This window comes from Spea bombifrons, chromosome 8, assembly GCF_027358695.1.
Source record: "Spea bombifrons isolate aSpeBom1 chromosome 8, aSpeBom1.2.pri, whole genome shotgun sequence".
Lineage (NCBI taxonomy): Eukaryota > Metazoa > Chordata > Amphibia > Anura > Pelobatidae > Spea > Spea bombifrons.
The window spans coordinates 4,989,017-5,002,002 of record NC_071094.1 but is presented as its reverse complement, the minus strand read 5'-3'; the positions used below and the strand labels follow the sequence as shown (position 1 = coordinate 5,002,002).

Here is a 12,986-nt window from a genome sequence, read left to right as displayed (position 1 = left end):
ACATTTGTAAAAGCTGCATTATAATGGGATTTAATATCTAAAAAAATATACAGCGATACTGGATAACATATGAGAAATTCAGCCAATAAACCAACCTTACCTTCATGATGAAGACTCAACAATAGATGACCATTCCTATTCTCCAGCATTAGACGCAGTCAATCAATAGATCGCATAAAGACCTGCCCCATAGTTATCCTCCTAAAACAAAAGTGTCCCTCATTGACTAATTTTAAATGTTAGGAACCAGATGTAGCATCATTTAGGAGGCAGGTAGGGATGCATCCAGTAAGGCAGCATAAATTAGGCTCATGGGCAGTAAGATTTGGTAGCCATGGCCACCTGGCTCCAAGGATTGGCACTAACCTCTGGGACAACTGTCTCCCCATGTAGATTTGTGACCACCTACCACTCCACAAGACATAGCTTCATTTCCAATGAGATACGTTGGGCATCATGGCATCCCATGGACGTAGCCGCCATCATGGAAACATCAAACTCCATGGCTGCTTGGCTCAACATTACCGTCACTCTCCCCAACATGGGGAAAAAAACAATTCCATTGTATGACTCAGCTACTAGCCATGTTTATCTGTTAAGTGCAACAAGTGCAACCATCACTCACATTTACAGAGTATTTCAGTTTTTTAAGTGCACAAACAATCCAGCGTTGCTTAGACGAGAATGGCACAGAATGCTGACTAAACTAGAAAAATAAATAACTGTTCTTTAGTGTTTTGTCTAAGTGGAACAGCACCTTGAACCGACAAGTTCCATGATATTTGGTGAGCTGAAGGTAGGATGAAACACAATAACTCTGGCTTGGCCTGCTTCAGACAATGTAAATTATACCCCTTTAGAGTTTATTCAAGGAGCCGAAAAATTGGCCAACAGAGCTCGGTAGATCAAATCTCCTTCAGAAGCCTGTGTGAGCAATATGTTATGTGTTTATCAATGCATAAACGCGATGGAACGAGAAAGCAACATGAATAATTTAGAAGAACCCAAGGCGGTCTTGTGTGCTTGATCCGGTTCTGTGCAGAGGCGAGGCGGCTTTAAGTGATTGGAACAGACATATGGAACAAGGGCAAGGTGCTTTCTAATTTTAACACCGCAGACAAATTAACATGAAACAGGGTGCAAAAAGAAACTCCCAAAAACCCAAATCCAAAGTTACACACATTGTAACAAAAGACAGGGCAACGTATTGCTGTGGAGGAGGAGAAGGGTCCGCATAAGGACCTCTTACGCTCTTATTCCCTATCACATAAGGTTGTAGATGGGCATCCAACGTCTAATTGCCAGCATTAGGGTCTACCCCAAACCCTCCAAAATTATGGAGCTGGACTTTAAGCCCAGGTGACTCTTGGAAATCTCTCTTCTGCAAGAAATGTACTGTATATCTAAAGCAAAACATCAAAAACCTACATCGACATTCCAAGTGTCCAATGCAGAAGACATCCTGTGGACAACCAAGGGTATGTCTTCATTTTCAACATAGCCATGGGTTTCTTCTTATTTATCTACCTTACTGTTCCAACCTTCCAATTAGAGGTTCCAAAAACTCGTCCCAGCTGAAGACGTGTTCTTCTGCTCCATGGAACGGACACCCTGTTACTATGAAACCCATCCTGGTGTCTCTCCACCAAACTCGCAGGTAGCTAAACCGTAGCGGGTTAATGGTGGTTAGAACACATTGTATCAACCCTGAGCATTCCACACTAGCTACACTAAATGGGGAACAACAGTATCTTATATTCCAACTTGCTCAGAACTTGCTCATTAACCCAAGTTTCAGTAACAATACCAAACTTTTTATAGAAAGAGGATGCTTGATCTATACAAATGTTTGTAAACGGGCTTGGCAAGGTAGAGTTCAAACACATGCTCTCCAGAGCGCTTCCAATATAATGTTTCTATGGCGGGTGAGCATTTGAAATGCGAAGGTGTAATAGTTTGACACACAGGATTCACGCCATCTCCCCGGAGAACAGAAATTTCCGGAGTAGTCTATGATCCATCATGTCTAGGTGCGCGGTGTCAGGTCTGAGATGAGCTATATCTCAACGGCATTTATCTTACGGGATGCTCCGAAACGGCCTGCCTGTGTTCATAGATAATTTAATAGGGCTGGTTCAACATCTAATTTATAGCTGCTGAACTTAATTCTTTAGCTCCAGGAGGGAACCTGCTTTTTTTTTTTTTTTTTTTTGGCAACGTTCCTCATTGCCAGTACGAGGGTTAAAAGCAGCTTTTCCTGCCCCAAAAAAATAGGTTTCAGTTACCGAACAAATACATTGTAACAGATTATATCTTACATAAATGGGGTCATTGTATAGTTCGAGGACACCATCTCGATTCTCCAGCACAGGTGCTCTTTCCTGTATCACAGTGAAAATCCCTGCTTGAATAAAGGTGAACACATTCAGCTCCGAACAAGTCATGGATTTCAGTTATTCGAATCATCTGCTTGCCACTATTAGTGATGCACTTTTAAAAGGTTTATATTTAAAGGGTTAACATTTAAAGGGTCGCAGAGTCGGCTCCTTTTTAAAAACTTTCCCGGTACGGCCATTTATTTCCATATATGCGGACGGCTAGTTTCCAATATTTTGTCCAATAATGCGTATCCAAGGAGACGGCATCAATATGAATACACAGAATACGTATATTTTTTTACTAACCAGAGTCCATGACTTTAATCTTCTAATTATTGACACTGGAAATAAGCGCATAATTAACTATTAAAATATACACATGTAAAAACTCTAAAATTATTCTGGTTTTGTAGGAAGGCAGTTTAATAAGCCACGGGGCGACTGTTCACCCGTGGATGGCCCTGCGTTCCTGCGCTTCTTAAACATACCATTTTACAGCACTGCGGAGGCCCGAGGATCCGCTTTGATCTGCATTTAGACACAATCAGGATTAAGGTTTAGGTTTTCGGCTGTCCCCGCGCACCAGTGCTTCACAACTGGGAAAACCTCAACTTTCTTTTGGAGTCAGGGTTCACTCTTTCACGGAGACAAAACTCTACAACCAGCATGATAATGAATGTAAAAAAATACGAGAGAGGGACCAGCTCAAAAATCTGCAAAAAAAATAAATAATAATAATAATAATAAATATATATATATATATATATATATTTTTTTTTTTTTTTTAATTAAGCTCAAATTGGGGTATTTTCTTAAAAAAAAATTAAAGAAATTAAGCTCCAATAGGGGATGATTATTTAAAAAAAAAAATAAAAAAAAAAAAAGAAAGATTGTGAAAATCCAATTGGGGGGCATTTAAAAAAGAAAAATCATGATCACATTGCGAGCGATTTAAAAAAAAAAAAAAAAAAAAAGGAAAAGAAAAAATCTAGATGAAAAATATAAAAAATGAAAAAAGGAAGCTAGGACCTTAAAGAAACAGCTAAGCTTATTGGTTTTTTTCCTTGTATGATTGATATCGCATTACTAATAATAAATGCTGAGGTTTCGTCGCCATGTAGACCTGTCACGGGGCATCCGTCCGACTGCGATGAACCAGGCGTCACCTATCCCAAGCAAATCCAAACCCGACATTTTTCGGAGTCAAAATGTGAATTGTTCCTCATCGTCTCATTAGCATACATGGACGCCATGAACTCAGCTACAAACGTTTTAAGCCCCCGAATGGGGACTGAAGCTTAAATTGCTAGGACTTGAATGTCAGTATTTTTTATAGCGTCCACATCCACAAATGTAAATATAAATTATATATATATATATAAATATATAAACCGAAAAGGAAAAAAACAGTTTGCGATTTGGACATGGAAGGAGTAAATTCGGCCATTCGGTGGGTAAAGTGAGCGGCACATGTCGAGCTGGGAAAGGCAATCAGTATACGCGTTAGCAGGGAGCTGTAAATATGTGTTCCTCCAATTTGTTTATAAATTGCACGGGATTGCAATCTATCAAGGTAATAGATTGCAGACACACTCGGCGCGGTGTCGGATGAAGAATGGCAGACTCTCGGCCATCCATCACATGCTTTACCTATCAAGGTGAAAATCGGACGGAAAGGGTCTTGTTTGGGACAACGCAAGGAGTGGAAGCCATCAAGAAATCTTATTACTTCCAGCAAATATCTGATAACAGCAATAGAGGAAAAAAAAAAAAAAAAAACATGTTTAACGTTTATGCACCCGGTGCGGAAAACGCACAAATGAACCGAGCGCGGCTCCAAGGCGAGAGCAGCCTCGTCTCTTTACATTTATCAAAGACGCAGACATGTTTAGGGGAGCCAACAGGTGATCTCCAGAGCTCTTCCAGCCATCATATGTACTTAGCTGAGAAGTCCCTTTAAGTTTCCATATCCTGCAGAATCCCCCCATGTGCATTTGCCCCAACCCCCCCCCCAGCTATTTGGCCGAAGATACCTCCAGATACGCGAGATGCTTACCACCACTGGCAAAAGCGAGTGTCAGCGAGGTCTAATGCTAATGAAACCGCTCCTATGATTTCAATGGGAGTGCTTTCCTGCCACTGACCTCCTGCTTTAAGCCAATCAGCGTTGACAATCTTCAGCCACCGATCAGGCTGGGAGCTGCAGCTTCTACTGAAATGCAAGTGAATTTTTTAACCTCTTAAAGGATATCTATTAAAATACTCAGAAGTATTTAACATGCACTAGTCTGTGGTGAGGATGCCAGTGACATTAAACTGTCCCTTTAACCATTCCTCCAGTGGTCCTCGGCACTCGGAGTGGACGCTGGCTGCGTGTGCATACTAGGTGTTGTAGTTCAGCCAGAGCCAAAAACCTAGAGTTTGGCAACCCTGATGTGTCTACGCGGACACTTCTACCGGACGGCGTTCAATCTCATCGCTCTTACACGACAGCCGCGGCAGACATCTAAATAAAGACCCTGAAATAAGTCACATAACCGGCAAAAGCGGCAGCCGATGAAGATGAATAGGATAGGCGTATATTGGCAAAAAGAGATGGCAGTAAAATGGTTAACAAAAAGGTATATGTTATATTTGTTTTTATATAAGAAAAGTCACCTTATTCACTTAGCAGTTCTGAGAATCCCTGACGGGCTGCGTATATTCCATTAGCTCATGGGCTGTGGGAAATAAAGACGGCACTTCTTTCCCCCCCGAGGAGGAGAGACCTGCTATGTCAGGCAGAAAGCGGACGCTAATATCATCCCTATTAACGCACAGGAGTCCTCGCCCCGCGCCGCCGGCTGCTCACTCGTGGGTGAAGGAAGCCCGGTGACCCGTACGCGGAGCCGGTCACAATCCCCGATTCTATCACATTAACCCAGGAGAACGACAGATGGCAGGGACACCCCATGCTGATGAGCCCATTGGCGTCTAGGGACCACGTGGCAGGGGCTGCGGTCGATGGACACCGACGTCTTTCCCCGAATCCAGCTAAGGATTCACACGGGGCATCAGCGAGCGAGCAAGCTACCTAATCCTATGCCACGCCGACCGACGGCCCAAAACGGGTGACCTCATGCCTTCAGTTATAAAAAAACAACCTTTCGCGGCCATCTGCCCAGCGTACCGGCTCCAGTATGAAGGGGTGAACGCCGATCCAAGAAAAGCTACAACATCCATGTAAATCATGATGGGCATCTGGCCAACATCTCACATTTACCCCAATTCAACTTCCTTCTTCACTTCATTATTTGTTCCTTTCCCCACCGATAATTTTTTAAATTAGTTTTTTTTAGTAGAACATAGTATTATCTGATTCTACCGAGGTATGAGGTTTGGCGCCTTTATCAGACTTGCATTCCATCTGAAGAAGAGACCACTGAGGTCCCAACAGCTTATTACGACATCTTTTACTATGTCGGTCCAATGAAAAAAAAAACAATATCTGGAAAAAAGTCATACAGACGGTAAGAATTATACCGCTTGGGGAACATACTGATAGGAGTTTGGCGTTGCGTTGGCAAACACTCATTTTGGGGTTAAATCCATGGATTGGAGTAATTAAAAAAATCTGATTGTTACATATAGCGCATTAACCTCAATGTCAGCTGCCGATCAGACGGACGTGAAGAACGAAGACGCTTTTAGCTGGGTATTTTTGCCTTGGGATGGACAAAATAGCGAGGAAAGAGGAGCAGGGAACGGGACGTTTAATTAAAAAGAAAAATGAACACCTGCTTCGGAACGGAAGGGAGCCGCAAAATTGAATCAGCAGACAATGAGGAGAAGCGGCAAAGCTGCGTTCTAATTAAAACATAGTCATTGGGAGAAAAAAAAAAAAACCCCACAATATATTTAGTGTCACGTCAAATCAGCGTCAAAACAGCCAGAAGAAAAAGCTGCCCGCTGTTCATCAAACTTCCCGGCGGTGGATTTTGTTTGAGTTGTACTTTTTCGCTCCGATGCATTTTCACGCGGTCTTTGCGGCCTAACGTTATCTGGCAAGGAACCCAGAGAGCCTTCCTCGCGGAATGGCAGGGAAAATCCAGCTTAAAGTGAAACACAGGCTCGGGCGTTGTATTAGTTAACGCAAAGCAGCACGATGAGGACTTTTAAACCACAATGTAGACGGGACGAGAGACAATTTTACATAGAATGATCAGATCAATGAGTCAAGGAATGGCTACCCCGAGAGCTATGATTTCATTTTATTCGACTCGAGAACCGTTCTAGCCACCGGGTTCTGTTGGTTATATTAGTCTGGAGACCACATTATTACATGTGTGTAGACTAGAGATACGTCTTAGAACTCGAACGAACATTACTACGGGAAGAAAGCGTTCACCGTCAATGATTGCTTGACCTTCGTCTCCTCTTCCAAAGGATCGTCCTTCTCCAACTCAAGCAAAATCCCCCCCCCATCCCCATCAAACGCTAAACACAAGGAGCGGAACCCAACTTTGGAGTCAATCCTTGGAAAGAGTTGAGTAACTCTCATCCTTTAAGGATCGTGGGAAGTATCTTGAGGAAGACCCCACATCTCAGGTACATCCCTTTGACTAATAGCAGTGGTTGGGATGTTGTCTATATAATGAGCTTTTAAACCTTGTACTAATGACCTTGTACTATCTGGCTTACCAGCAACATGGCAGAGGTACCATTGGGTCTCGACAAATGGATGGTCATTTCAGGGAACATTCGATCGATTCGGCTAATGACGTCGTCGATGTACCTGGAAGAAGAAAGTGTTTTTTTTACATTTCGGTTATACGCAATTACTTTTTTTTTGTAAAACAAGTTATTCTACAAAGGCATAAAGCACAATCTTCTTATGTAACCTTTTTGAAGCTGAACCTTTATTCCCAATGCCCAGTGTACACAAATCAAGTGGTTTCCACGCTTTTACAATTTGCTTTTGCAAAACCCAAAATAACTAACGGGCAAAGGTCACCATGCAATAGAATGTTAAAAAGAAACAAGAACATGCTTCAAATTGAATTAATAAAATTATACATCAACCTTAAAGTTTCAATTTAACAGATATTAGTGAATTAAATTTAAAAAGATAATTAAATGAAAGCGTTATTTAAAAAAAAACAAAAAAAAACAAGTGTCTTGTCCATATGACTGGTGGGTCTCTTTAATGGCCTTCGTCAAGCAAATGCTCCACATGCCAGGTGCCACCAGGATTAGTCCAGGTCTTATTTATGGAATTACAGAGATTGCTGGATCAGCAAAAAACATTTTTATCAGATTACTGGAACAAAAGTTTTATAATATACATAATTTATGCATCACAAACATATAGATCGCTGTGCAGAATTTAGAACATCAGAAAGGCTGGGTTTTCATTGAAATGTAGGCAATAATGAGACGTTATCCAAACAATTCCCTGTTAGCTAGCGTTGATCTTTAAAGGGAGGCGTCCGTGACCCGTAAAGTCCACTTTTTTACACCGTTCTCCGAAGTGATTGACAGCGCGTTACTGCAGCCCTGTTAGCGCGGCCACTCAGCACAAATGTGTTGTCGCTTCGCCGGGGAACAAAGGGCATTACTAACTATATGCTAACGAAGACATAAGCAATTTCGCTTCCGCCAAATCGCAATCAATTAACGTCTCGGTCCTGCAGAACGCAACGAAGAAACAGGGCAAACAGGTCTTGAAACTTGAAAAAAAAATACAAATTAAAAAAAAAAAATATTACTAAATTAGTGAGTTCTGGGGCCAGATATCTCAATGAGTGCTCCCTACGATATTATGAGGAACATGTGGGTGCGGGTTGATGTTAGCATCACCTATTTTGGCCCAAAACATTTAATTTTCATTAAGATTGACAGATGCCTGCGGTGTCTGTTGCTACTGAAGTCTCTTGAAGGCAAGCAGTTCTCGACCTGTTTCTTATTGCTTGCATCACTAAGAAGATTAATAGACGACCCGTTTAGAAGACATGACATCGCCGCTCATCGAGATAACCTATGCCACCTCATTCATGAGTCTGTGCGCCCTAACGAGACAATGATGAACAATAGTCTCTCTCTCGCCGTTCGGCATTCTGATTAACGCCCGGACAGATGGCTTGGAGTTTAAGCCTGACCCAACCATCTAGGACTGGATTTGATCCAGCGCTTGTGTGATGCCTCGCGGCTTCGGAGAGGGATTTAAATAGCATGTATCCCACACAGCTCGCGAAATACATGCTGTTCATTTCATACACCCATGCAAAGTCGGAAAAGTAGGTAGGTCTCTGGCATGAAAACAGCAAATCGAGACGGCGAAAAAAATGTGAAGAAATGAGAAACTCGTGTCTCCTTGGATTTAAAGACTAGACCTTAATGATTGACAGAAAGGTGTGATGAAGATTCCAAGTAAAAAGGGAAGCACGTAATTACAAGGGGGATCCATGGAAGATGTCATGGCGGCTCTTCTATACATAAACCCTGTAATAACCTTGCCAGAGACATTCAGGATCTCTTAAACATGTTGTGTTGGATTGGTTGGAGGTTCCTCCAGCCATGGTTGATCCAGAAGAACATCGAGCAGACACGCACACGGCCATATTTATATCGGGGAACCTCTAAAATGTAAAAGGCTTTGCCTATGCCTATGGCTGATGAAGAAACCGATGCAAGAGCCATCTTGGAGAAAAAACGAGACTAAAGATGCAACCCTGGAGAACAAGTCCCTGGAGAACAAGTCTCAGGTCCCAATGCAGAGCATCCCCACCAATCCAACTGGCTAAAACTGGGTAGAATGGGAATAAAAACTGCCACAATAAGTAAATCATGCAATGTTTAAGGCTTGTCTGGCACCAATGGAGCTCAACTGTCATAATGGTCTTTGTTTCCATCACCAATAAAACATTTGCATGATTAAAGCTTGGCTCCTGCCTGTCTATACTTGCGATGATTAGACCTCCGAGCAGGAACGATAACAGCCAGTACTGTGTGGATTCACACTGCTTAATATAAGTTTCTGGAACAGAGGAGGAAAAAAAAATGTAATGATGGAGATTTAACGCTAGATTGAAGGCTCCCCAATCAGGGACCTAATAAGGCGAAGCTATGGGTTATTTCCGTCTGTCAAATCCTTACTCTTTATATACATGCAATTAGTTGGTGCTATTTTAATAAAAATTAAAAAAAATTAAGAAAAAAAAGGGGAGAAGGTTATTTTTTTTAAAAAAAAATTCATTTTATATTTGAACTTTAATTTTTATGATATAAAAAACAGTAAATATTAAAAAAGACAAGAATCATTTATCTATAATTAACTGATGTATTTAAAAAAATAATAATAAACCATATTAACATGCAAATGGGAAGTCTGCAGTATTTAGAAAATAAAATGTATTGCATCTAATATGTATTGGGGGGGAGTAGACCCCCCCCACCTGCTTTATTTCCTTAAGGTTGAATTTTTGATTTATTTATTAACCTCGGAAGAAGAAAAAAAAAAAATGATAATTTCATCTCGCGAGCCGCAGTCCTTAGCGCAAGTCTTTACTTGTCAGCAAATAAACCGGCTCGTTCCTCCGAGCAACACCAATTAACAATGTTTAATAAATCGGAACGGGTGCCAGTGTGTGTTATCGGTTAAAGAGATAGCGATGCCTTCGTGCTACGACTCCGCAAATTGTAGTATTAACCAGTTCATTACCTTCAGGGGCAAACACAGGGGCGGACATCTGCATTACATGTCACATGTGAGATGAAACCAAATTGATTCCCCCCGGCTGAAAGCCGCCCGCCACTGTATTATTTTAGTAGATATTTTGTTTCAGTTTTTTAGGTTTGTATTTTTCCAGCATTGATGTCTACCATGCAAATTTCATGCAAATTTTCCATCACTTCCCATGATCCTTTAGTGAAGAATGCATTGGAATCCTACAACAAGAAAGCTGCAGCACGCGCCCTGGACTGTCCCTGCATTGGTCTAGCGGGCAGCGTAGGAGCATCTAGCGGGCGGCGTAGGAGCATCTAGCGGGCGGCGTAGGAGCATCTAGCGGGCAGCGTAGGAGCATCTAGCGGGCTGCGTAGGAGCTTTTAGGATAGTAGCCTTACAGCTGTGTAAGGCTACTATCCTAAATATCTAAGGGGTACGCGGCGGTAAGATATTTATAGTGAAAAATATAATACGTTGCTTGGAGGCAGACCAGGACTGGCCATCTGGCACCGCAGCAGGTGGCCTTAAAGCGCCAGGCCCACTTAGTCATGGCCTGTATATAGGGATGAGAATTAGGGCAGATAATTGGAAATGTGACAGTGCCCCTTTAAAGAGTAAACTGGCCTTCGTCGTTGTGATACCTTGAAGAAGAATTTGTATCTGTAAACGCTTAAAGCTAAAAGTTTCAAGATTAACGCAAAAACTCCTTTTCAGACAGAAGAAACGTCCGTTCATGGCATTTTCCTTTTCGGAAGCATTCTGAATACACTTGTAATGAGTTCTTTAAATCCGACGTGTTTTATGGTATATGGGGGAAAAAAATGAATTCATTCCATGATGTCTCCGCTCCGTGGGGACAAGTTACTGCGAGAGAAATCCGCTAAAACGATCCTCATGTACCATATATCTGATATATTCCCCGTACGGCTCGAAGTGTTGAAAGCTTGAGTTCCTTATGGTTGCCTTTGAGTAGAAATTGTAACTGGGAAGCACAGGCATATGGCCACATATGCTCACATATTATAAATACAACAAGCAATGGATGTAACCCCAGATGAAACTTGCGCTGTTATATATTTCAGGGGGGGGGCAGTCCTTACTGGAACGTAGCAAATGCAAAACAATAAGATGGTGAAAAATGATATTAAAGGGACGCTCCGGTATCCAAGGAAGCCCCCTAAACAATCAAAGTATATGAAAGAACTTTTGTTCAAAGCTAGAAAAAAGAAAAATGAAGTTACCTTATGACGAAGCTGCAGCTCCATGGCTACAGCTTCCCAACCTGGTCTGACGTTTTGCACCACTGATGAGTAGGAAGAAAGCTCTTCGCAAACCCTTTAAAAGGTTCATGTAAAGTCCAACTATATGAACATTAGAAGAAGATTCCATGTTTGTTGGCTTGGTCTGATGAAGAGCCCTCATCCACCAACCAGTGTGGACACACAATGCATGCGCCATTAATGCAACGCTAAACAATGTAATGGCAACAGTATCACTCAAAATTAAGCCTGGGGGGCCGCAGAGATCACAAGGAAGGCATCAGGGTCCTTTAAAGAAATTTAAGGTTCTCAGGCGTCGGTTGTCCCTTCCGTTGGTCGCTATCGCCACCATGTCATCTGTTCCCTTTGCCTTTAAATCCGTGCCCCTGGCGCTACTCTAATTTATTTATAACGTGGAAAAATATTCCGTAGTGTGAAAAAACAACAGCACATGTAGAAATATTATTATGCTAATGTTTACGGATACAGGGAAGACATATTTCATCTTCAAGAGATAAAGGTGAGAATGGGTGGGGGGGGTACATGGGATGTTGGGGGTTGGGGAGAGATCCGTCGCTGATGGAGTGAGACCTGTTAAGATGGAAAGATTACTTTATGGCATTGAGTAATAGGTGTTCTGGAGCTGTCACAGTATTTAGTACTTTGGACTGAATGGGATGCGAGGGGGGGGGGGACGTGGACAAATATTCCCGTGAGCTAAATGCTGACACTTAACATGTGTCTAACCCGACATGTACAAAGCTGCAGCTCAGCAATAAAAATGAATTGTAAAACAGGACACACGCTGTCTTTACGATCTTCTTACGCGGAACCCTCTGTTACAATCAAATCGGCTTCGATTGCATGGAAATAATAGAAATCTTTTCTCGGGACCTCAGAATCTCTTAACTAGATTGAGGTCAGCATCCTATGGCCGAGAACCGTACGTAGGTGCCGTTTCGATAGAGATATGAATCAAAAACTAAATACAATAATTTAAATCCCCTGTCTTAAATCTTTAGAAAGTCGTTACTAAGGGTTTGTTGGACCTTCAGAGCCAGAACCTCTACTAGTCTTCCAAAAGCTACATCTCTTTGTCTTTTGGTGGCTTCATCTGCTGTTACACAGTCCAGCTTTTTCATGGCATGTTGGATGGAATAGAAACAGAATTTGCCGGCAGATCGGCCCCATTCGGCCCCCGTCTAGTCCACCTGTTTCTCCTGCTGTAAAGACTCAAACCTTAATCAGTCGTGGGTCCCATCTCAGATTCAGAAGCCCTACGCCTAATCCCATGCTTGTTTCCATTTCCCCAATTTCCGCTGAGAGGCTGTTCCACTTATCAACCACCTTCTCAGTAAAGTAAAACGTCCTTACTGTAATACAACAAGCTGTATCAGCTCTTAAACTTGTTTGACATCGAACATCGGGGCCAACAAACCTGGCAACACCACACATTTTCTTTTAACGGCAGGATTGAGGATTGACCCCTGCCAGGACCCGTCCGTGGCACACTAGCCTTCTGAAAGACCCAAATTCCATTATCTAAATATATATATTGACTGTTCCTTTAACATTCCAACTAAGAAAAGGGCAGGGGATGGGAAAACCTCTCTCCTGTCCTCCTAAAAACAGAGATCGTCCACA

At 42.1% G+C, this 12,986-nt stretch overlaps 1 protein-coding gene across 1 annotated transcript in view; it reads right to left on the bottom strand.

Annotated features, from left to right (window-relative positions):
* Positions 1–12,986, bottom strand: part of MED27 (mediator complex subunit 27) — an 86,634-nt gene that overhangs the window by 22,621 nt on the left and 51,027 nt on the right. The window contains exon 4 of the mRNA XM_053472409.1: positions 7,059–7,152. Coding sequence (XP_053328384.1) covers positions 7,059–7,152 — 94 coding nt within the window. The remainder of the gene's footprint in view (positions 1–7,058; positions 7,153–12,986) is intronic.